This window comes from Pristis pectinata, chromosome 18, assembly GCF_009764475.1.
Source record: "Pristis pectinata isolate sPriPec2 chromosome 18, sPriPec2.1.pri, whole genome shotgun sequence".
NCBI classification, from domain to species: Eukaryota; Metazoa; Chordata; class Chondrichthyes; order Rhinopristiformes; family Pristidae; genus Pristis; species Pristis pectinata.
In genome coordinates this window covers 24,585,839-24,609,093 of record NC_067422.1, presented here as the reverse complement: position 1 = coordinate 24,609,093, position 23,255 = coordinate 24,585,839, and the positions used below count along the sequence as shown (strand labels likewise).

At 39.6% G+C, this 23,255-nt stretch overlaps 2 protein-coding genes across 2 annotated transcripts in view; both read right to left on the bottom strand.

The window, feature by feature from the left end:
• pik3r5 (phosphoinositide-3-kinase, regulatory subunit 5) overlaps positions 1-5,080 on the bottom strand; it is a 97,057-nt gene extending 91,977 nt beyond the window's left edge. The window contains exon 1 of the mRNA XM_052033187.1: positions 5,028-5,080. The gene's annotated coding sequence lies outside the window, so the exon portion shown is untranslated. The remainder of the gene's footprint in view (positions 1-5,027) is intronic.
• Positions 5,081-20,198: 15,118 nt separating this feature from the next.
• Positions 20,199-23,255, bottom strand: part of usp43a (ubiquitin specific peptidase 43a) — a 338,744-nt gene continuing 335,687 nt past the window's right edge. The window contains exon 16 of the mRNA XM_052033131.1: positions 20,199-21,983. Coding sequence (XP_051889091.1) covers positions 20,722-21,983 — 1,262 coding nt within the window. The 3' untranslated portion in view covers positions 20,199-20,721. The remainder of the gene's footprint in view (positions 21,984-23,255) is intronic.

Genomic DNA, 23,255 nt, shown 5'->3' with positions numbered 1-23,255 from the left:
GAGGAAGTCCTGATGTTCTGGGGTTGGCATGATTCACCTCCAACAATCATATTCATCTTCCTTTCTGATCATTAGAGTGCTTTCCTTCCAATGCTCTTTGACTTCAATTTTCCTGGGCTTCTTGATGTCACACTCAGTCAAATGCTCCATTAACATCAAGTGCAGTCAGTCATTCTTACCTCACTCCTGGAATTCTGCTCTTTGACCTATATTGGATCAAGGCCACAATGAGGTCTGGAGCCAAGTGGTCCTGACAAAACCAAAACTGGGCATGGTGAGCTGATTATTGGAGAATGTCACATGATAGCACCATCAGTGACAACCTCCCACCATATTGCTAATCATTCAGAGTAGACTGACTGAATGGTGATTAGCCAAATTTAATTTACCTACCTACAGTTAAGACACAGAGCTTGTCCTGCTTTTTATGAACAGGAAATATTCGGAAACACTTATCAGCCAATGCTAGGTCTTTCTATATGCAGAACTCTAGTGGGACAGGACATACCCAGGGATTGTGATGGAGGAATCAGGCACACAGTTTGTAAGGTATGTTTCTGTGAGTACAACTGCATCATGATGTTGCTTGACTGGTGTGTGGGGCAACTCTTCCCAATTTACGTGATCAGTTTTCACGTGTGTGAGGAGAAGTTCAGAAGTTAGAAGGGACTGGGAGCAAATATTCCATGTCCAAATTCAATGCCGATTTTGATGCTGGATGTTCTGTCCAGGTTAATTCTTTATCTGTTTCAACACAGCAGTTATGGTATAACTGAGTGGCTTGCTAAACCAGTTCAGGGGGCACCTCAGAGTCATAGAAAGTCCATCTCCAGCAAAGATGATAGACTTGCTCCCTAAAGGAGATTAGTGATGCAGATGGGTATTCATGATAATTCAGTAGATTCCTGGTCATCATCAAGGTTAGTTATTCTTTGTAATGAAAAAAAGGTAATAACTGAATTTAAATTTCACATCTAGCATGGTGGAACTTGAGCTCACATCACTGGCTTGTTAGTTCAGACTGCTGGGTTACCTCTTGGCTCTATAACCACATTATAGTTTGCAGGTTAAGTAGAGAGAAACCATTGGCTCTCCTGGCAACCAGGAAGAGGCCCTACAAGTCTCAAATGCTCATCAGCTAGCAGAAGGTGCTTCTCCTTATTGGGAATTTAGGTGACTCCTCTGCCCAGCAATGAAGGTTTGCCCGTGTATGTCCCTTTGGATGTTTTGCCTGAAGCAGTGCAATCTCAGTATATATGGCTTGTCCCCCCACCTCACCCTCTCAACCAGGAGGAATGTCCTTGAGGAGGAGAAGGACAATTATGACACTATCATAGGGCCTGATACCACCAAGTAGCTTCTTAGACATTGTCATATTTCGTGCAAGGAGACCACTGCCACAAGAGGTCAAGATAAGCTAGTATGTTAGCTCCCCAGAGGTAGAGGTCATGTCTAAGTACTGCACTAAGAGACTCGGGTGAGGACTACAATAAGGAAAGTTATGTTGGAAGGCTATTGTGGATTTACATTGATATGTTTGCTGCATTGACCTTTCTGCAAGGGAGTCTGCAAGAGCCCCGCAGTCAATGAGCACGGTTAAGTCCTCCTCTAATCTACCAGAGGACCTTCTGAGAAGGTCGGGAAATGGTGAACACCTTAATGCCACCACAGTCCAGTATCTAATACAAGAGGTTTCTGCTTCCACTGAGATACCAGTAGAGGCCCCCCATGTCAACATGCTTCAGCAGACTCAGTCCTTTCTAGTTCAAGCTATTCACTCTGCCACCCAGAAGCAGACTGCTGTTCTTCAGGAGCAGTGGGATGCTACCTGGCAATACACTGCTGCTATCAGAGATCAGACTGGTACTATCCAGGGGCTGATCATATTCTTTGTGATAGCCACCATTGGAGGGCCTTTCCAGGACAGTGCCAGTGGCATCATGAAGCTAGAAGGTATTGTCCTCTCTTAGGACTCCATCACTGGTTCTCCAGCAACGTTGTTGCACCTGCTCCACAGCCACTCGACCCAAGACAATGTAGGAGTCAATTGACGCCTAGAGCTGCTTTCTATAATCTATCACAGGCATCTGCTGTCATTGCAAGTTCGCAGCCTTCCACCAGCTTGGCTGTATCCGCAATTGAGGGAATTGCGTGGAACTTTTCGTCCCAACAAGCCAAGTTGGAAAACAGCCATTTACAGATGGCAAAAGAATGATGTTCATATGATTGTGTAATTTTTTAAGTTTTCTTTGGCAGAAGTGGTCAAAAGTTTACCCTCATTAAAACATTCCCCAGCCTAACCAGATAAATAAAATAAGCAGGTATAAATTTAAAGCACTGCATGGTACAATATTATTTGTGTAATTGACCTTGACCTTCTAATGTTAAATGCTGTAAAATCTTCTTTTGTCCAGGTAAGAGCCTTTGTGATTTATGTGAGCTTTCATAGGAGATGTCAAGGATGGCACATGAGTAAAATCGTCCACTCCCTGAACCATGGAAGCACATAATCCTTGCAAATCCACGTAACCTAATTCTCTGCTCAGCCAGTCATCTGTGATGTGATTGCATCTCCACCCATTTTGCCAGGATCCCCAAACTCCGAACTCTGTGCAGGTTTTAAAATGTGCAAAGATAAATCCTCTTTTCTATTGCTGTTGGCTTTCAGTTGATCTTGATCCTCAAGGAATAAAATAAATCCTCATGAAAGATACATTCAGAACCGTTTTATCAATTCCAAAATTTCTTCAAAAAGAGACAAAAACATGCTGATGTTGCTTAATGTGCACAGTCCTTCCTTGTCAGTGACAGAAAAACTGCAACTGCCTTTAGGAATTTGTCAAAAGCCTAGATTCAGCTGCCCTGCTTGTTTATCCTGGAATAATCACAAATGGAAGAAAACATTAAGACTGCTTTCTTTCAAATACATTTCATGTTGAATGAGTGATACACAAAGCCGTTGTATCTTTCAAACAGAAAGACAACCATATGGCTTATCTATTCATTTTCATTAACATAAAATGGGAAATTAAATGATGCCAACATCTGTGCACAATTATTTTAGGAAGCTGCATGCCGATCCTTATGTTTAGGGCAAAGGGCACCCTGAACGAACCTAACTGGCAGAAACAGGAATAGTGAGAATTATATTCAAAAAAACAGGAAGCTACGTGAAACCAGACAAGTCTTTGCAACTGTTTTGCGCAGTTCTGAACTTCTGCTAACTATTTGAAAACCGAAGTAAACATTTCTACCACATAAAATACACTGAGGTTAAAAATTGACAGCCCCGACCTCAATGGACTGGTTCTGTAAATAATATCTACAGATGGTAAAGTGCTTTGATGGATACTGCTTTCTTGATATGTAAAATGTTTGACTGGTACTTGTCAATATTTGGTTAAAAATCTTGGTTCTTCCAACATTTTTTTACAACAAATTTGATTTTGTATCTTGGCCGTAGTTTCAGAGATTTTATTTCATTATTCCATGTAACACGAGCCTGGCTGGAATGCTGATATTTATTGCCCATCCTGAATTTCCCATGAGGTGGGTGAGGTACCATCATGAACCAATGTGGGTCTTCTAGTGAAGGTACTTTCACAGTGTTGTGGAATATGGAGCCCCTATAACTGGACTCAATAACGATGAAAGAAAGGAGATGCATTTTCAATTGAAAATTTGGATTAAAATTCGTAGTGGTGGTGGTGACTGCTTCCCTTGCATTTGTTTATGGAAAAGATAAAAGATTTGGGAGGAATTGGAGCTGAGCCAAACAGGCGTTCCTGCTTTGTACTGAATGAGCTAATTTCAACGAAAATGGTGGAAGTCCTATAATCATAATCTGATCCCAAAGGGGTAGGCGGAAAGAAAAATTGACCCATAATTGTTTTCCAGCTACTTTCTGGAGATGACATAGTGTACAGGTGCCGTGGAAGCACAGGATCAGCTTTGATTGGGGACAATTGTAAATTTGAATACCCTGCTAATGTTCCCTCACTATGAAGAATGGTTAGCTTGGCAAGATATGAGAAAGGGTTTACTGGAGCTGTCATCTAGCATAAGAGGCTTACACCTTTGGAAGAGCAAACCTAAGCAAATACAAATAAAAATTGAAGGTAAATGAAACTTATGTTTGATTTACAGCAGTTGCAATCTTTCAATGAGAATCTCTATGGACAACCTAAACTCTCCACAAACAAAACACAAGTGGTTTCTGCCAATCCTGATTGACAGCAATGTCCCCAAGAGTTCAATTTAATATGATATCACTTTGAACAAATGAAGGTAAGATATTTAAATCTCCATTGATTTTCCAAACATATTTTGATTTCGAAGTTTGCTAAAAAAGTAATTTATATTGCTAATACATAGAAATAAACAGGTACAGGTAGAAGAGATTTGGTTTAATTTGGCATTGTGTTTGGTGCAGATGTTGTGAGCTGATAGGCCTGTTCCTGTGTTGCATTGTTTTATGTTCTATGTAAATCTAAGGTTTGCCTGATATGATTTCCATTTCTATTCTGTAGCTGATAAAAATTAGCAAAGAAGATCCTAAATTGTAACAGCAAGGCAGCAATACAGAATTACTGTTGGAAGTTAATACTATGAAGTTATCTGCAGATGAAATGTACTTGCCTAGAATAATATAACATATATAACATGAAAGAAAGACAAAATAAAATAGACCAGTTATTGCAATGAGTTGACCTGGGACAATTTTCCCAAATCTAGAGAGGTGGACAAGCTGACACTCCGGAGTCAGTAAGCATGGAGCAAGTGAGTAAACACGGAGTGAGTGAGTAAACATGGAGCGAGTGAGTAAACATGAAGTGAGTGAGTAGGCATCAAGCAGCCCTGCCCCCACAATGTCCAAACAGCATTTGACAATATTTAGCTTGCTCTGATAGTAAAGGCATTTAAAAATCATTTGAAGAGATATAAATTTTAAAAAGTAAAATAAATTTAATTAAAATCTTTAAAATAGTAGCAAACAATTAAAACATTGAAGTAAGTCAAGCGCTTACCTTTTTTTTAGCCAGGTTGGTGATGCCATTCAAATTGATGAGGGCACGGTTCCTCGCCCATCCCTCCCTCCTTGAGGTAAGCTGTATCTGGCCCCCCCCTGCAATATGTCATTGCTCCATGTCAGGGTTCCAGTAAGTCCAATAATGAGATAACAATCAAATGTGCCAGCATATTAACCTTTACTCATCACTAATACTTTACGATCACTAGACCACACATAGTACACATGAATTGTGGTTCTGATTCCATTTAATTAGGCTTGGTGAAGGGGTCCCTTTAGAAACACTTACAGGAAATTATGATAGTCATTAGCATTTCTGACTTTGAATGTTTATGCATAAATACTATGAGACAGTGTCTTCATTGAAAAATCAGCTGGTCAGACCCAAGAGGTTGGGGTTATGGTATTAACAAGCAGGAAGAAGGGAAAGGTGATATAGAGAAATGTAGTTCTGTAAAATGACTGGAATATGAAAATGATAAGTGATGCTGAGATGGTTTTCTCAATTTATTAAATTCTACAAATGCAGTCAGACATCAACTGTGGGAGAAATGAATGGTAGCTTAATCCAAGCCAATTTGCCTTAATATAAAAGGCTAACATCCGACTGAACAAACATTAAAAACTGATGCTATTAAAAGGAAGGTTACGATTTAATTTGTTGTTACCTGGTCTCAGATTGAGTGCTGAGGATAATATTATAAATGGACAAATTATCAAATGAACCGGAGTCCAAAGCTGTAATCCATTCCTGGTTCTTCTGGTCTTCGCACTGTACATCTGAATTATCCATTGAAACCCAAACTGGAGGGAGTTGCTGGACAAATATTGAAGTAGGGACATTACCTGATGTAATTAAATGGCTCATCAAAATAAATTTGCTGAATTATTATAACAAGGATAATTTTTGGTCCTGATCAACCTGTAGAGATTTCACTGATCAAATCACATGCAGAGAAAATAGCCTTCACATATTGAGAATTACTTTATTTTAAAATAATGCAAATATTTTATTAAAGTGTTATTAAAACATCTGTTTCTTTTAAGACAATTAAGCCATTAACAGACTAGTTAGGTAGCAGAAAATGGTAATGTAGGCAAATGTGAGATGACTTACCTTGGTAAATGGAAAGGCTAAGCTACTTGAAATGGTGAGAAATTATTAAATGATGGTGTTGAGATGCATTTGGGTGCTCCCATACATAAAACACAGAGAGTTAACATGTATGCATTAATAATTTATGATGGCCTTTCTTGCAAATGGAATACAATAAAAGGCTTGCTAGAATTGGATAAGGCTCTGGTGAGATCTCAGTGGAAGTACTATATACCCATATACTTACTTTAGGGCAACAAAGTCTCACTGGATTAATTCCTGGGCTGAGAGGATTGTCACATGAGAAGAAATGAGTACATATGTCATGGAGTTTAGAAGAATGAAAAGTTCTTAGTAAAATAAATGATTCTAAGAGAAATTGATAGGTTTGATGATAAGGAGCTGTAGTTCTAGCTGAAGTACCAAGAACTGGATAGAACGGTAGTGAGGGGTGATGAGGGGTTAGTGGTGTGGCCTCAGGATAAAGAGTCGTTTAGGTCTGAGATAACAATAAATTTCTTTACTCAAAGGATCATGAACCTTTACTGTACAGCAGAGAGCTCTCTTGTCAACTACTTTCAAGCTAGGATCAACAGATTTTTGGTTATAACATGAACTAAGGGACAGGAAGAGCGAGTGGCAAAATGGAGCATGAAAATCAGTCATAATCTTTTTTTGAATAACAAAGCAGGGACTGTATTGCCAAATCCTGCTTTTGTATTTCTTGTGTTCTCACCTGTCAATATTGACTAGTAAGCACGAGCATACCACCTAGTGGATTAGCACAAGAACAATATCTGTTAAAGTACACAGGACAAAAATTAATTTACATGCATTTTGGTAGAATCCTTGATGTCATTGAAATGAATAGGTGAGGGAGGGAGGGAACTCTGCATAAATCAAATTCTTGGTGAGAAGACAAATCAAACAATCAAACCACTATCTCATTCGAGAGAGAAAAGACTACTTTTAAAGAATGGCTCCAAACAGGACACAGCCCTTCCAGTGCAGGTCAACAGATTTTGTAATGCTTTTGACCTCTGTAAGAAGAATCCATAAACTACAATCTTTGGTTGCTGAACCCCTCAAAATAGGTCATCAGATCCACAGGCATATAAAGGCCCAGCTCCCAGATGAATATTGTCTTGTTCCACTCAAAAGATTATCTTCACCTCAGCAGTTCACCTGAGGTTTTATGATGTGAGGATGCAGGATGTTTGCACAAGTGTGGTTTCTGCTGCAGTATTGATATTCCCCGAGCTGACCTGCTGAGAACAAGTGGGCATAGTCTCAAAATAAGAAGAGAATCTTCGCCGAGAGCATTGTGAATCTCCCCATTCGGGGTTTGGAGGCTTAATTGCTGAGAACATTTCGAGAAAGAGATCAATAGTTTTTTAGACAGGAAATCAAGAAATATTTTTAGAAAAGAGAATCAAGGGATGTGTGTTTAGTGCAGGGGAGTGATGCAGAACATATACGGGCAGGGGGCACCGAATGACCTACTCCATTTATTTCCCATGTTCTCAAATTCAGATGAGTCTTTGCATTTAATGTTCAAGAATATTGGTCAAATACCTCCTTAATCAGAATATGTTTGGGAGCGATCAACAGGCAGAATACAGAGAAGGTTGGGGGGGGGGGGGTGGGATGGGGAATAAATGCTAAACCCAGATATACAGCTGAAGATCTATATCTCGATCTGATGCTATAAGAAATACCCTATGGCACAGAGATACTACTCAGAGGGTAAATAAGGCCTGTAAACCTGTTGTTTTCGCTACAGAGACAAGGTCGGCAATATTAATTATTATATTAATAAATTAGAGGAATCTTTGGAGATATATATTAACAGCAAGAAAGTTGCCCAGGTTAGTTGGTGATAATGGCAATGAATAAATATGGTTTTTCAGTAGAATAAACATCGAATTGATAGACATACCCTCAATGGATCCACTGAACTGCAATATAATGGAAAGTAACAAACATTATTGACAATCTGTACCATTGGTCAAAAACAGATGACTAAACTGAAGAAACAAACAAGTTCACCATCCCAATGCCACAATCAGCTCTCAAGTATTCCTTTGGTGAAATATTTTACATTCAGCTGAACAACCACCATAAAACAACAGCCATCTGAAACCCACTCAATATAATTTTCCGTTTTGAAGGAAAAGAAGCATTTATCAGAAAACACCAAGCAAGTGTTACAATTTAAACCATTTAATTTTCCTGAGGGGAGAGGCTAGTTGGGAAGGGGGTTGGGGAGTAAGCATGCTGAAGGAGAGGACTATACTGCTGCTTCTCACAATAATGCTCACCCTTCTCACCTTTGCTTCAGCAGATGCAAGGACACAGCTGTTGTGCCACCAAAATACACATCTGCCATAAATAAATCAATATTTCTGAATGTGTAGCAGGACCCTAGAAACAAGTTGATTTCTCCCAGAAACAGACTTTACCACAGAATGCTAATTCACTCCACTTGAAAGGAGATTGTCACTGACTTTTTTGCTGCATCCAATTTAAAAATGATCTTTTCATTTTTTGGGGTCAGGGCATTGCTGGAAAGACCAGTATTTATTGTTCATCTCTGACATTTCTTTAGAAGGGGGAGTGAGCTGCCTTGAACCTGTGCAGTCCTTCTAGAAGGTACACCCAAAGTGCTGTTGGGGAGAGAGTTTCAGGATTTCTATCCAGTGAGAATAAAGGAATGGTAACACATTTCCGAGTCAGTATAGTGCCTGACTTCATTGGGAACTTGGATAGGTGTTCCTATGCACCTGAAGTCATTGACTTTCTTAATACACAGATTTGGGAGGTGCTATCAGATTAGTGAGCTCAGTTTAGTAGTTGATACACCTTGCAGCCACTCTACACCAGTGTATTGAGGGAATGAATAGGTAAGGTGAAAAGTCACAGTCTTTTCCCCAGAGCAGGGGAGTCCAAAACCAGAGGGCATAGGTTTAAAGTGAGAGAGGAAAGATTTAAAAGACTTAAGGAGCAACTGTTTCCACACAGATGGTGGTGTGTATATGAAAAATGGTAGAGGCAGATACAATGACAACATTTAAAAGACATTTGGACAGGGACATGGATAGGAAGGGTTAGACGAATATGGGCCAAAGGTGGGCAAATGGGACTGGCTCGGTTAGGCAACTTGGTTGGCATGGACAAGTTGGGCCGAAGTGCCATTTTCTGTGTTGCATAGTTCTATGACTCTCGTGGATGGGGTGCCAATCAAGGAGGCTGCTTTTCCCTGGACAGTGTCAAGTTTCTTGAGAATGATTGGAGCTGCATTCAGAGCTGCATTTTGTGGATTCAAGCGGTACATCTCTTGCTGCAGGATCCCCAGTCTCTGATCTGGTCTTGCAGCCATGATATTTGTGACTTGTCCAGTTGAATTTTTGGTCAATGCTGACTCATGGGTTGTTGATGGTGGGAGACTTGGAGATGGTAAAGCCATTGAATGTCAAAGAAGTTAAACTTTCTCTTGTTGGAGATGATCACTGATTAACACTTCTGTGGCATGAACCTTATTTGCCCCTTCTCAGCTTCTGTATGAATGCTGTCTGGTTCTTGCTGCTTGCAGGCAAGCATTGCTTCATTTGCTGAGGTGTTGTGACTGGAACTGATCATTGTGCAACCATCAGGGAACATTCCCATTTCAGACCTTATGATGGAAGGAAGGTCATTGATGAAGAAGCTGAACAGGGTTGGGCCTCGGACACTGCCCTGAGGAGGGTCTGCAATTATATCCTGGGCCCAATGAATGCCCTCCCACACAAAAAACCTTCATTTGTACAAAGTACAACACCAACCAGAGGAGCGTATTCCATGTGATGACCAGTTTTACTGGTGGGCCTTGATGCCAACAGCAGTCATTCAGTTCTCACCTTGCAATTCAGCTCTTTGGTCCATATTTGGACCAAGATAGTGATGAGGTTGGGAGCTAAGTTGTCCTGGCAAAACCCAGACTTGGACAGTGCTGAGGTTATTGGAGAGTAAATGTGGCTCATTCGCACAGTTGATTACACCTTCCATCACTTTGCTGTTGACCGAGAGCAGATTTTCATTGCTGATTTCCCACCTTAAACACCCACAATTCTCTAACAAAAACAGAAAACGGTGGAAATAGTCAGCATCACTGGGGAGAGAAACAGAGTTAACGTTTCAAGTCAGAGACCCTTTGTCAGAACTGTAAAGGAGACGATAAAAGCTTGTAAAGCTGCAGGGGGAGGGGGGTATGTCTCTGATAGGGTGAAACTGATGTAACCACATGGGGACAAGGTTATCTGGTCAATGAGTGAATGGGAGCAGTTAGATATCTTTATTAGTCACAAATACACCAAAACACACGGTGAAACGCATCTTTTGCATAGAGTGGTCTGGGGGCAGCCCGCAAGTGTCGCCACGCTTCTGGTGCCAACATAACATGCCCACAACTTCCTAACCTGTACCTTTTTGGAATGTGGGAGGAAACTGGAGCACCCGGAGGAAACCCACGCAGACAAGGGGAGAAAGTACAAACTACTTACTGACAGTGGCCGGAATTGAACCCGGGTTGCTGGTGCTGTAATAGCGTTATGCCAACCATTACACTACTGTGCCTGAGAGTGAGAACGTAGACAAAAGAACACAGATGGAAGAATGTGGGAGTTTCAAAATGCAGAGCAGGAGGATGTGCCCAGCAGGTCAGGTTGAGCATGTCCTTCACTCCCAGAGAGAAAAAAATAAGCTGACCTAATTTTATAAATGGAGACTGATACAGACCAAGAAATCAAGTTACCTTAATTTGTACAAATCAATATTGAGCCCAGACGGCTGCAAGGTGCCCAGACTCAAATTATAAACACCGGGTACAAGCCATTTATTTTTATAATTGGGTCACACTTCTCCAACTTTACATGTCCTGCCCTTACCCTCAACTCACCAACTGCAAAGAAATAGGTACCAAAGGTTAGACTAATATTGGCAAGGATCTACTTGGTGAATGATGTTTTGGGTGAAAATGGGCAAGCTGTCACAGAGTGGAAGCATAGCACAACCACGGTCCCCAAATCTCACCATGATTCTGACCACACAGGAAGCCTGTCTATGAAAGTGCTTAATTTCTTGGCGAATAGACACAAATTGGAGTGACTGTGGATGCAAGCCATTCAGATATGATGTTATGTACCAAGATGCTTTCTACTTCATTGACTGCTGCTGAGCAGTACCTGATCTGGGTGATCATCAAGTGACCTCAAACCCACAGGGAGCAAGTACATCCTGTCTATTTATGCAGATTGCTAACGTGCACCTTCCAAAATCAGCAGTAGTTGACTTTAACATTCTTGGAAACATGCAAGTGATGAAATAGTCTATGTGACCAGGTCAGGGAGCAACCACTTTCATTCAGAAAACAAGCACTTGAGTTCCAGCAGCAACATGTATGCACAGTAACAGATGGATAAATCTCTATAAACCCACTAGTCCTTTGTTATCTTTGGGCAAGTGGCAAAAGACACCCTTAAACACTCAGTCTTGTCTGAATGGACAGACCAGTCACATTTATACAAAACTCTCTTTGCTGAAATAAACCACCACTGAAGTCAGGAGAACTTCACATCCATCCCTTCCAATAGTATATGTTGAGTGTAGCAAGTAGAACAACAACCGCAGAATATAAAAGACAAAGAGGAGGCCCAATGCCACATCATACAAAAATATTTGCCATTGCTAAAATTAGGAAACAACAGATCTTCTGTAAACAGAATGTTTTACTGAAAAACATGAGCAAGGTGGAATAGTTCATGAAGAACAGTCAATTAATATTATCATGCCTAGCCATTGAAATAGGCTTGTCAAGGTTAATACTCCAATTGTTGTTTTACTTGCACGCAATTCTACTTTACCTATGAATAACATAATCTTACTAAAACGTATCTAAAAATATTGATTTAAAGTATGCCATTGATCTATTAAGCCTACTCCATGAGAATAAGATGTCCTCAGCTGAAGCTTTTCAACCTTGTACTATCTAAATAGTAAAATGGGTATTGGAGCATATTGACATGTAGAACTCTTAATTAAACTCATTCATTCACTTCATTTGTCATGGTCATACCAGGGCCCTGCAACCATCATCACTGGACTAACACCGGAGCAGACCCTGAAGTTGAGGTTGACCAATTGAGGTTGACTCCAAGACTCAACCTAATGACCTGTACTCATCAAGATGGTGAGCACAATGTAGGGTCACCTGGCAATGTCCTGTGGGGGCCAGTACACCCTGACTAGGGTAAGTAACCAGTGATAATGATGATAAATTTCATGAGTCCTTACTGTGTGCAAATAGGCTGCCATGCTTTCCCATGTAACAAAAGTAACTACACACCATTTGTTGAATTAAATTTCAATATCCCATAAAATGAAGACACTTGATAAATCTGTTCAAAGTAGAAGGAATTATTTTGACTTTTATAAACTGTCAAGATTAAAGGCAATGGAGATCAATGTCAATATCACTATAATTTAAATAAATGAACATACATTTTAATAAAATTATTTATTCAATGAACCTTGACTTTGCTGAAAAGTAGTAGTAGGTGAGATATACATGTTGCTGTTGATATGTAAATTGGCAGTAGCTTGTTGCAAGGAATTAATATTCCATGAATTATAAATTGCCACAGTTGCCGGCCAATTTGCACGTTTCTGCTGTTGACTTCACAAATACAATAAATCCTACTTATTTGTCCCATGACTTTGATGAATTTGCAGCATTTTCATGTTAATTGGTTCTTAAAGTCACTGTGGAAAATTGTTTAGTAACTAATAGCAAAAGTATCCTTTAAATAATTTGATAATTATTGATTATCAATCAATCTTTCTTGCTGCAAGTAAACAATTTAATGCATCTAAGGAAGTATAAACATCTCAATCTTTCTATAAGATTTACTTTTATTTCTCTCATAATTCAAACTTTCTATTTTCTTCCTGTACCCGATTTGAATGAATTCAGTAATCAGTCTTTGCTCAGTCCTTTGTTTATTTCTTGATCCTTACATCTCATTAAGGAGACATGTTGCTGATATCATCATTGGCCAAGGTCCAACGTATCTATTTGCCTTTGCTGCACTGTTATTACCAATACATCTCAAACAATTTTGTGGTTGGGTTTTTAAAACCTAAGCATGTATGAGCATGGCTAACAAACAGTGCATGCCACAAGATACCTTGCTCGAGAAAAGCCTGGCCCAATGTCATTAAGTACAGAACCTCTTGTTCAGAGTCAAATAAAATAAAGCAGATTATAATTCCCAAGACTACATCTACCAAAAAAAACAGCATTGTTCTATTGCTCTGCAACAGAGATTAACATTCATCTGCTTCACTTCATATTGAACTTTCAAAGGTTGGGTATTTGTCTAGACATGAACTTCCTGTGCACATTTTGTATCTGTTAAGTTAGGGCTTAATGAGTTTGAACATTCTTTTTTAATTATAATTCATTTGTATTTGAACATTAAATGTAAAAGCTTGAAAAATTAAGCAAAGATCTGAGGATTTTATTCTGCCTGCATATGCATGTGGAAATAAAAATTACAACTGAAAAATCTCCAATCTTTTGATCCAAATATGGCATCAAACACTTCCAGATTAAGTATAAAGAAGGTTAGTTGATATACTGGACTTTCCCATTAAAATGCACATTTAGCATATTGAAGAACTCCTTGTGGTCTACTATTAGATTTCTCCTGGAGACTGAATTGTAACTGGCAGAATCATTATTCTTCAAAATGACAGCCAACAGGGAGATCACTGGATATCCATGTTATCTGTCCTTGTCTTGTTGTCTAGATTTTATTGTAACAGAATCCAAAAGCAATAGGATGAAGCTCACATCAAAATACAGGCCACATTTCTGGAAAGAATGTTTGTATGTGGTTGTAATAACACAATGAAACATTTTGCGCCTCCTTGTTCTCTCTTCTCAGTATTCAATCTTTTTTTTCCAGTTTGATCAATCTATCTTGAAACAGGTGGTATGGTTTGCAAGGGATGAAGAAGTGACATGAAGCAACAGAAATTAGAGACCAACTTGGTTTGACAGGTTTTAGCTTTAGGTTGTACTGTCTGACTGTGAAATAGTGAAGGAACAAGAAGTCTTCTCCTAGTTTCAAAATGCTTGCTTATGGCAGCATTCAATCACTTGGTGAGACATGCATTTAATTTCTATACACTTCAATTGAATATTGGGAACTACTTTAAGCTAAAAGTCAGAAATATTTTGATGGTAGAGTCTAAGGCAGCTTACACAAGAATTTGCTGGTATTCTACCTGCAGACCAAGGATACCACAAGGCAGAACTACATTAACCAATGGAGATTGCAGACCAGGAATTGGAGATGTATTTAGGCTTGGGCCACATATAGGTGTTGGAAATCAAGTTGAAGGCAGAATGCTGGGGCTGAAGATCAGGCCATGGTTGGGTGCTGGTCCACATGAAGAGTACAGGATGAATCCTGAACTTAGGCTGAGGTCAGAGACTGTAGACCATAGGCATTGAAAAGCCAAAAAACTGCAGATGCTGAAAATTTGAAATAAACTTAATGAAAGGTCATCAAATTGCAACATTAATTCAGTTTCTCTCTCCACAGATGCTGCCCGATCTGCTCAGTACTTGCTGTTTTGATTGTAGGTGTAGCAGGTCCATATCTAAAAAAGTCATGGACAGAGGCAAGATTCTGCTTGGGCAGGTACAGCAGCAGGTCAGGGGGCAGCGTTCTTCTCACAATCAAGGCAGAAATTGTGAGGAGAACTGGGTGAGCTGGCTGTGAGACAAGTCAATCTTGAGATGAGGAGGTGGGGACTACCGCTAGACAACAAAGGACCAGTGAAAAGTAACAAGGAGCAATTTGGTAGTCACAAGGCCTCTGCTGTAACAACTAGATCACCAAGAGACATGAAATTAAGTATTGCTATTTCATACATTTTTCTATCAGACTTAACATCACCTCTAATGTGATTTTCTAGGAATGTTGGAATGCAGTAGAAAAATAAAGTGGTAAAAATGTATTGAAGTTCTGCTGGGTTTTACAACAGTCAGTTACTATAGTAATTTTCTGGTGCTACCCCACAGACTGCCAGATTTATTTAATTCATTTTCAGAGCATTACCATTGTGTGATCTATCTGCCAAAGCTACGAGTTGCCAGAGCAGGACCACATCACCATCTGCCTTAGATGCTTTATGTTCTGATGAACCCACACTGGGTGCTCTTAATTCTGGGTACTGGATATAATAAGTATAAAACCATTATATACTTAAATACCACTCTGTTGCATTCATCTTGCTAGGAAGCACAAAAGGTGTTAAAATTAGCTTACCTGGAGACAATATCACAAATTGAGAACTAAGATTTTTTGCTGTTTCTGAGTCAGAAGTGTCCCCTGGGCCAATGCTGGAAACATTTGAACAGGAGGTTTATGTCAATCTGAACACTTGTAATAAATCCAACAAATCCTTTGTGAGACATTGACATTATGTGTCCACAGACAAGAATATGGCAGATCTACCTCCAAAGGGATCTTAGTGATCAGATAAATTTACAAGTTTGATTTGATAAGCATTGAATAGCATCATAATACCACAATGTTCCCTCATAGAAGACAACCTGCTCATTGAGTCTACGCTGGTTTCTGGTTGTCACTTTAGTCCCATTCTCCTATCTTTCCACATAGCTCTAATCATACTTTGTCAATCCAATTCCTTTGGAAGGTACTGATTAATTCTATTTTCACCAACTCACATGCAATACTTACAGGTCACAATTATTTGCTGTGAAATGAAGGTTTTCCTCACCAACCCCACACTGCCCCCCCCCACCTGTAGCTTTTGCCCAAACTTTTAAATCTGTACTCTTTTGAACCTCCTGCTAATGCAAACTTCTCTTTACTTACCAGTTATGACCTTGTGCACCTCTATCTAATCTCCTTTCAACCTGCATTGCTCCAAGGAGAACAACCTCAGCTTATCCAGTGCAATCCTGTGGCTCAAATTTCCCATCCCTGCAACTATTCTATGAAGACCTTTCTGCATTTCTATCCAGGACTTCCACATCCTTGCTGAAGTGGGAGACCAGAACTGGATGCAATAATCCACAAGTGGATAACTGGTGTTTTTTAAGGTTGAGTATGACTTCTCTGCTTTTGTATTCTGTATTTGAAAATATGATCATCGCCAGTGCCATTATTCAGATTGACCCTTTATTTGAGGTCACTTGTTGATAATGTTCTACTCTATTTTCGAAAGATAATGAAGCAGCTTATGTCAGCATGCAGCAAAACCTGGACAATATTCAGACTTGGACTGATTAGTGGCAGGTAGCAAGTATGCCACTCAAGTGGTCCCACTTTTCCCGCCATTATAAGACTATTGAACGGTTCTCTAGTATGATAAGATGCACTCTTGACCTCACAGTCTACCTCATTATGACCTTGCATGTTATTGTCTACCTGCACTGCATTTTCTCTGTAGCTGTTACACTTTATTCTGCACTCTGTTATTGTTTTATCCTGTACTACCTCAATGCACTGTGTAATGAATTGATGTGTACGGTGTGCAAGACAAGCTTTCCACTGTACGTCAGTACATTGACAATAATAAACAAATTCCAAAATAAGTGGCAGGAAATAACCATCTCCATTAAGCATGTTTCTAACCACCTTCTCTTGATGTTCAACAGAATTATTATCATAAATTCCTCTACCATCAATATCTGAGGTTTGGTTGGTGAGGGGGGTGGGGGGGGGGGGGGAAACCATTAGGTGGCCATTAACTACAAACTTATTTGAATCAGCCTTGTAAATTCTCTGACAAAAGCAGGGCAGAGCCTGAGGATCCTGCAGTGAGTGAGTCACTTCCTTACTCCACAAAATCATTCCAACATCTACAAGGCACAGTAATGCAATAATTTCATTTGTGTCATGAGCAAAGTTCCAGCAACATTTAAGTAGCCCACGACTGCCACTACATTCATCACTCTGAGCTTTATTTCTGTCATTACCTGCACACCATGGCTGCAATGTGCACCACGCACAAAACATACTTCAGTAACTTACCATGGCAATTCAACAGCATCCCAAACTGCTACCATCTAGGATGAGGGAAGCAGGCACATGGTCATGCCACATCTGAAAGTTCCAAGTCACACACACTACCCTTACTGGAAATACAATTCGACCTTTAAAAGTGAATCATGTAAAATGACAGGCTTGTAAAGTCTCTGGGGGTGTACAACATCATCAGCATCTTCTGTGTAGGTACCTGTATTGATTTTGCTTAAGATTCTTTTTCAACTATAACTTTCTCCTCTTTAATCAAATTCATTAGAACTTATAATCTTCTGTTACTGTGCAGCTATCCACCAATGCAAAAATTGGAACAATTACTACCAGTACACTGGTCCACAACATGGAACAGTTAGAGTATACTTTCGTTTTTGGCTATTTTATCTATTCTTAACACCCCCATCCTAATCCCATGCAATCCTGATATTTTTAGATTTATAAGGCAGGTAAGATAGTGCAGTGGCTACTTTGTTGGTTACTTTGTTTGAATTCAGATGAGTAGACTAAATTCAGAAAAGATGGGTAAATCCTACCAAGGTTGATAGAATATTTGAATTCAGTTTAGAAATGCCTGCAGGCATGGAAGGATTGTTGTAAAATCCCAACAGCAATAGAGCCTGTTACACATCTACCACCTCTACACTGCTTGGTGGAAGTAGCTGAATTTGGACAGTCCAGTGGCTTCATACTTCACTGGGTGTGTCAGTCTTCCTGACTGCATCCTAGACTCTTCACCAAGAACCTCTCTGCTTTGTCCCTCATTGTATAGGACTGATTTTTTTTTCAGTTTTTAATTTTGGATCACTTTGCATTTTATTATTATTATGTTGGCTTATTAAAAATTTTTAAGGCAAATGCATCTACTTTCATTTTTTGTAATAAACTGCAATTCAATTGGTGACGACCATATATAGTATTTGTTCTTTTATTAATCAGTATTTCCATCCTTCCCTGAGTTATCCAGTCACATCATTGATTAGTGTATTGGGCTAAGCATCAACAAATAACAACTGGTCAGTGGTCTATGCTCAATATCTGCATTTAAAAGCTGCATTCTTAAAGCAAAGAGCATTTAAGATATATTGCCAACAGAGTTTTATGAATAAAAATCTTTTTTTTAGTCAGCCTTTGGGAGTGCCTTTCAATTATTATTGGTAAAACCTGAAAAATTCAAGTTCTATGCATCAAGAACAATTATTTTGTTTTTGCATGGCATTACTCTGATCTGTTTGACTGGATTGTCCATACAGCACATTAACTGGATCGATGAATCAGTCAGGATTGGACACCTGCTCATTCTATCATTTTTTCTGTACTCCTGCACTCAGGAGGGCTGTGAAACAACTGATTTGTGCACAGTTCTGAGTATGGTTTAGAGGCAAACTTACCCATAAATCTTCTGAAAATGAGCTATGCTAATTTACACACATATAAGATATTACATTTTTATCTCTTAACCATAACTTCAAAATTTTCATCGAATGCTATTGGCAGCTTTCCATCACTGTAATCCTGAGCTTTGTTACATACTAAATATACATCTGCAGATTATAAGAAAAAATAACATATTACAGCGTTACAAGCTGCAAAATTCTTCAAATCCATACATGATGAATGATATATTTTCCCTGTACATATTTTCTTAGAATGTTAGCATTCTACCAAGAAAATAACATTTTACAAAGTGTAATCTTAATGCATTTACAAAAAGGAGTGTGATATACTGTATACTGAAAAACACCTTCAGGGCAATGAAAAGAGCAGGGCAGTCAGACCAATGGTCATGCCCTATCAAGAGCCAATGAGCCAGCACAGTACTTCAGAGGGGGTGGGATAGGCTGGGAGGAGTTGGTGGTCAGAGGTCTCCTCTGCCCTTTTGAGCCCTGATGAAGGGTCTCAACCCGAAACATCGACTGTTTAATTCCTTCCACAGATGGTGCTTGACCTGCTGAGTTCCTCTATCATTTTGTGTGTGTTCCTCTGTCCTTCTATTGCTTTATGTTTACTTTTGCATAATTCCCAACAAGCAGCCCCTTATCCACTCTCATCATTTCAACTTTTAGATATTTGATTATATTTTTATACCTTTCTTGTTCTCACTATTCTTGGAGCTGTAACAAGTACTGGAAATATTGGAGCAACAAACAATCTGCTGGAGGAACTCAGCAGGTCGAGCAGCGTCTCTGGGAGTACAGGAATTGTCAACGTTTTGGATCGAAACCCTACATCAGTCCTGAGTCCCTCCAGCAGATTGCTTGTTGCTCCAGATTCCAGCATCTGCAGTCTCTTGTGTCTCCACTGGAAATATTGGCTCCAGATGTTTTTTATTGCACATTTATAGGAAGAAATACATAGACTACTATGGTATGCCATTGGCATGAACTTTTCCTTATCAAATCACAAAGGGCTGATGAAGGACATGTTAATCATGCCACTAGCACTTCAAAATACACTACAAAAAACAAAGGATTCTCCCAAACACTGACAATTTAGTTTATTACCATAATATAAATAGCACTTAGACCTCTTTCCAAATGAACTGGTAACTACATGCACTCTGTTGATTCAGCTACCAAACACAATGTCCAATAAAGAATTAAAGGTGCTAGGCTGAATCCCGAGTTGTTTCAAATTCAATTGAAATTCCACTTGGGGCAGCATACTGATGTGAATCGTACTTTGCCTTGACCAAAATTCTCTCTCCTTATTCCTAATTGGAAGCTGCATTTGCATGAGTCTTGGGGAAAGACCAATCTCATTGTAAATTTGAATAAGCTTGATCAGACTTGCATAAAAAGAATACCAACTTTGGCAGAGTATCAGAAGACAGCTTCACAGATGTGTACCCCGACATTAGCCACTAGCTTCGTGAAGTTAAACTTGCAAGAATAATGACTCTGGATGGCTTGAGGAATTTGACTCATTCCTGAACAAAACAGGCACTTTACACTAAGTGTGCAGTACTCTGATAGTGTTTAATCAATATGAAACCTTGTGCCATGTTCCTTTACATAAATGATGATTTAATACAGAGCAGATATTAACAGCTGACATTCAATTTTAGGCAGCAAAAAGACTTCTTCTGTAAATATTAACATTTTGGTTACACCATTAAAATTTATCTACAATACAAATTTATTTTTACAAAAGTATTCTTTTATAACAAATCAGTGATTAAAATTTGTTAATGAGACTGCTGTAGGTTTTTAACATTACTTGAGAGCTTCAGCTACATTAACATATTATTGCATTCTGATTAAAATGAGCCAATTATTTTAAAGGGAAACGTTTGAGCTCATAACACAGAAAGTTAACAAATCTATATAATCTTACATTTGTCTTTAGATAGGTGTAAAATTTCAAACATTACTTACAAATATTGGATATTAATTGAAGAATGTAAAATAAGGAACAGAAAAATAGTGCAGCTAATTATAAAACTACAATCACTTCATTATGTTCAATCAATCCACAGTTGTTTAAAAACTTGATTCAGGCACAGGTTTTTTCCTTCCCAGTGAGGAAGTGCTGTATCTCATCCTTTGCATTGTACCATACCTTTCCATATGCAGGTTTCTGGCCTGTTGAGAAATTGGTCCGTTCTTCTGAAGTGATGTTGATCTCTTCAAGGTCAAGTCATCCTTGATCACTATATTAGATGAGCTCTGTGATCGTCGAATTTCTTCTCCTGAAATACTTACTCTGCCATTGTTTAATTCTTCCCTACATTTGGTCGAGTTTTTGGCTCCATTCACTTCTACTTTTGCCCTGCACTCATTTACAGAGTCTGCCCTGTGCTTCCCATTCAAAGCTCCATTGGAGAGAGAGATCCTGGATGATACACTGATATTTTCGACAGTCCGACATTTGTCAAAGTCACTTTGCCTTTTGGAATCCTTCTTCAAAAAGTTTGTTTTCAGAAATGAAAATTTTCTGTCATTTAGCTTTGCTTCTTCTGTTTTACTATCCTTCTCTGCTTCTTGAAGGATTGAAGATGAAATTGGTTCAATATCCATACTCCTGAAGGAGGGAGATTTTTCCAACTTCTCAACACCATGATGTCCTTTTCTTCTCTTCAAAGTGTCACTCAGAGCCAAGCTGCTCACAGAACCAATACTATATCCACTAGTACTCTTACTTACTCTGTCTTCTCTTGGTTGTAAGGGTTCTTCTGTTTTGACAAGTGGTGTACCTTTTAACCCTTCTGACTTATCAACTGTTAATTTAGATGACTTTCTTTGCAAGGTACCAGGGCCTCTTTGTTTACTATTTCTCTTCAGTGTACTTGTCTTTTCATCTATGGAATTCTCTTTGCTACAGCTTCTCTGAAGGTTCTTTGAAGAGTCAGATGTTCGCTCAATGGATACATTTCCATCCCTGTTTCCAGCAGAAGTTATGCAGTGATCTACACTCGATCCCATTCCTGTTTGCTTTGCACTGTCAACGTAACAATCTGAATTAAGCTGTGTTGCTCTGTCTGTAGCTGGCAGAGAGTCAAGGTCTGTAGAACCTGTCATTATTGGGACAATGGACTCTTTTGTGCACCTGGGCCTGCGACCAGATTCCAAATATTCAACCAGGGCACCAGGCATTGATTTTGGTCTGTCCTTGGACCCCAGTGACCAACGTAGAGTTGTGTTTTTTAGAATTGCATCTTTAGGTACAGCAGCAGAAGATGATCCTTTCATACTGATGCTCCTTCCTTGAATACCACGCACAAATGGACGTAGTTCAAAACCCCCTAGGAAGATAAGAAGACCATCAGGAAAAGCATTGTTAATAACTTACTTTCTCCAGTTGAATGTTTTCAAAATCTAGTACACTTGAAAATAATTTTATTTTTACTAATACCAAATGTACAATATTGCAAAAATCATATTAATATTAAGAAAGGCAGGACACAAAGATGCAAGAGGGCCAGGAATTCATATCTGCAAAATTTCTTCTTCAGCAGTCCCTTGGGATTGAGGATGAACTGCCTCCAGCTAGTTAGGTGGGTTCTGAGGTGCCTAATGAGGCCATTGTGGGAATTACAGATTCTTCCACAGATGGGGCAGCTGGGGATTTATGGGGTGGGCAGTTTGGTAGCTTGTGACGAAAGGAGGTGTGCCTCCTACCTTGTTGCTTAAACTAACCACCTCTAGCTCAATGTGCCCCAGTCAGTTCGGCAAAGTTGATGTCAGAACTTCTGAGTTCATGAGCTACGATAGCAGAGTGGCATTTGGGTTTGTTGCACATGGGATTGCTCACGAGGATCCTTATGTTCCACATCCTGAACTTCATGTTGTGGAGTGGACGGTGGCTGTGTGTGGTTTCTTTTAATGCGAGGTAGCTGTTGCACACCAGCTTTCACACAGGCTTCGCAGAGCAAGGTCTGTACATGTGACTTATAAAGATCTTATCTTATCTTAATGCACTGACATGGAAACTAGGCTCCGCTGCATGGGAATTGATGCTCACAAAACAGTGGGCACACATTAAGGTGCTGCCCAGCATCTGCACACTCCCTCACTCATGCACACATGTGGGTTCAAGTACTGGGGCCTTTGCCCATTGTCTCCCTCCTGGCTTCTCACCCTCTTCTTGCTCCCATTATAATCTGGCTACCAGCTCCTGAGCCCAGCTGCATACTGGGTCATGCTCCCTATCCTAACCACACATTACAACTCGCCAGCTCTGGCCACACACCCTTACCTTACAAAGCTTTCACATCAGTGAGCTATCAATTCAGACATAGATGAAAAAATCATGACTGGCGGACTGATCTCTACAGCTCTCGGACACCTCTTCATATCCCCCCAAAGCATGGCCCCAACAACGATCATCAGGCCACTGTCTCCCATACCATCACTTCAGGAGATCTCCCCTCTACAGCCTCAGTCCCACACTGTCTGTTTCTATCTCCTACCCAAGATTCACAAACAGGACTGCCCTCATGGGCCCATTGTTTCTGCCTGCTCCTGCCCCACTGAACTTATCTCCTCAGACCTTGACTCCATCTTGTCCTCCCTTG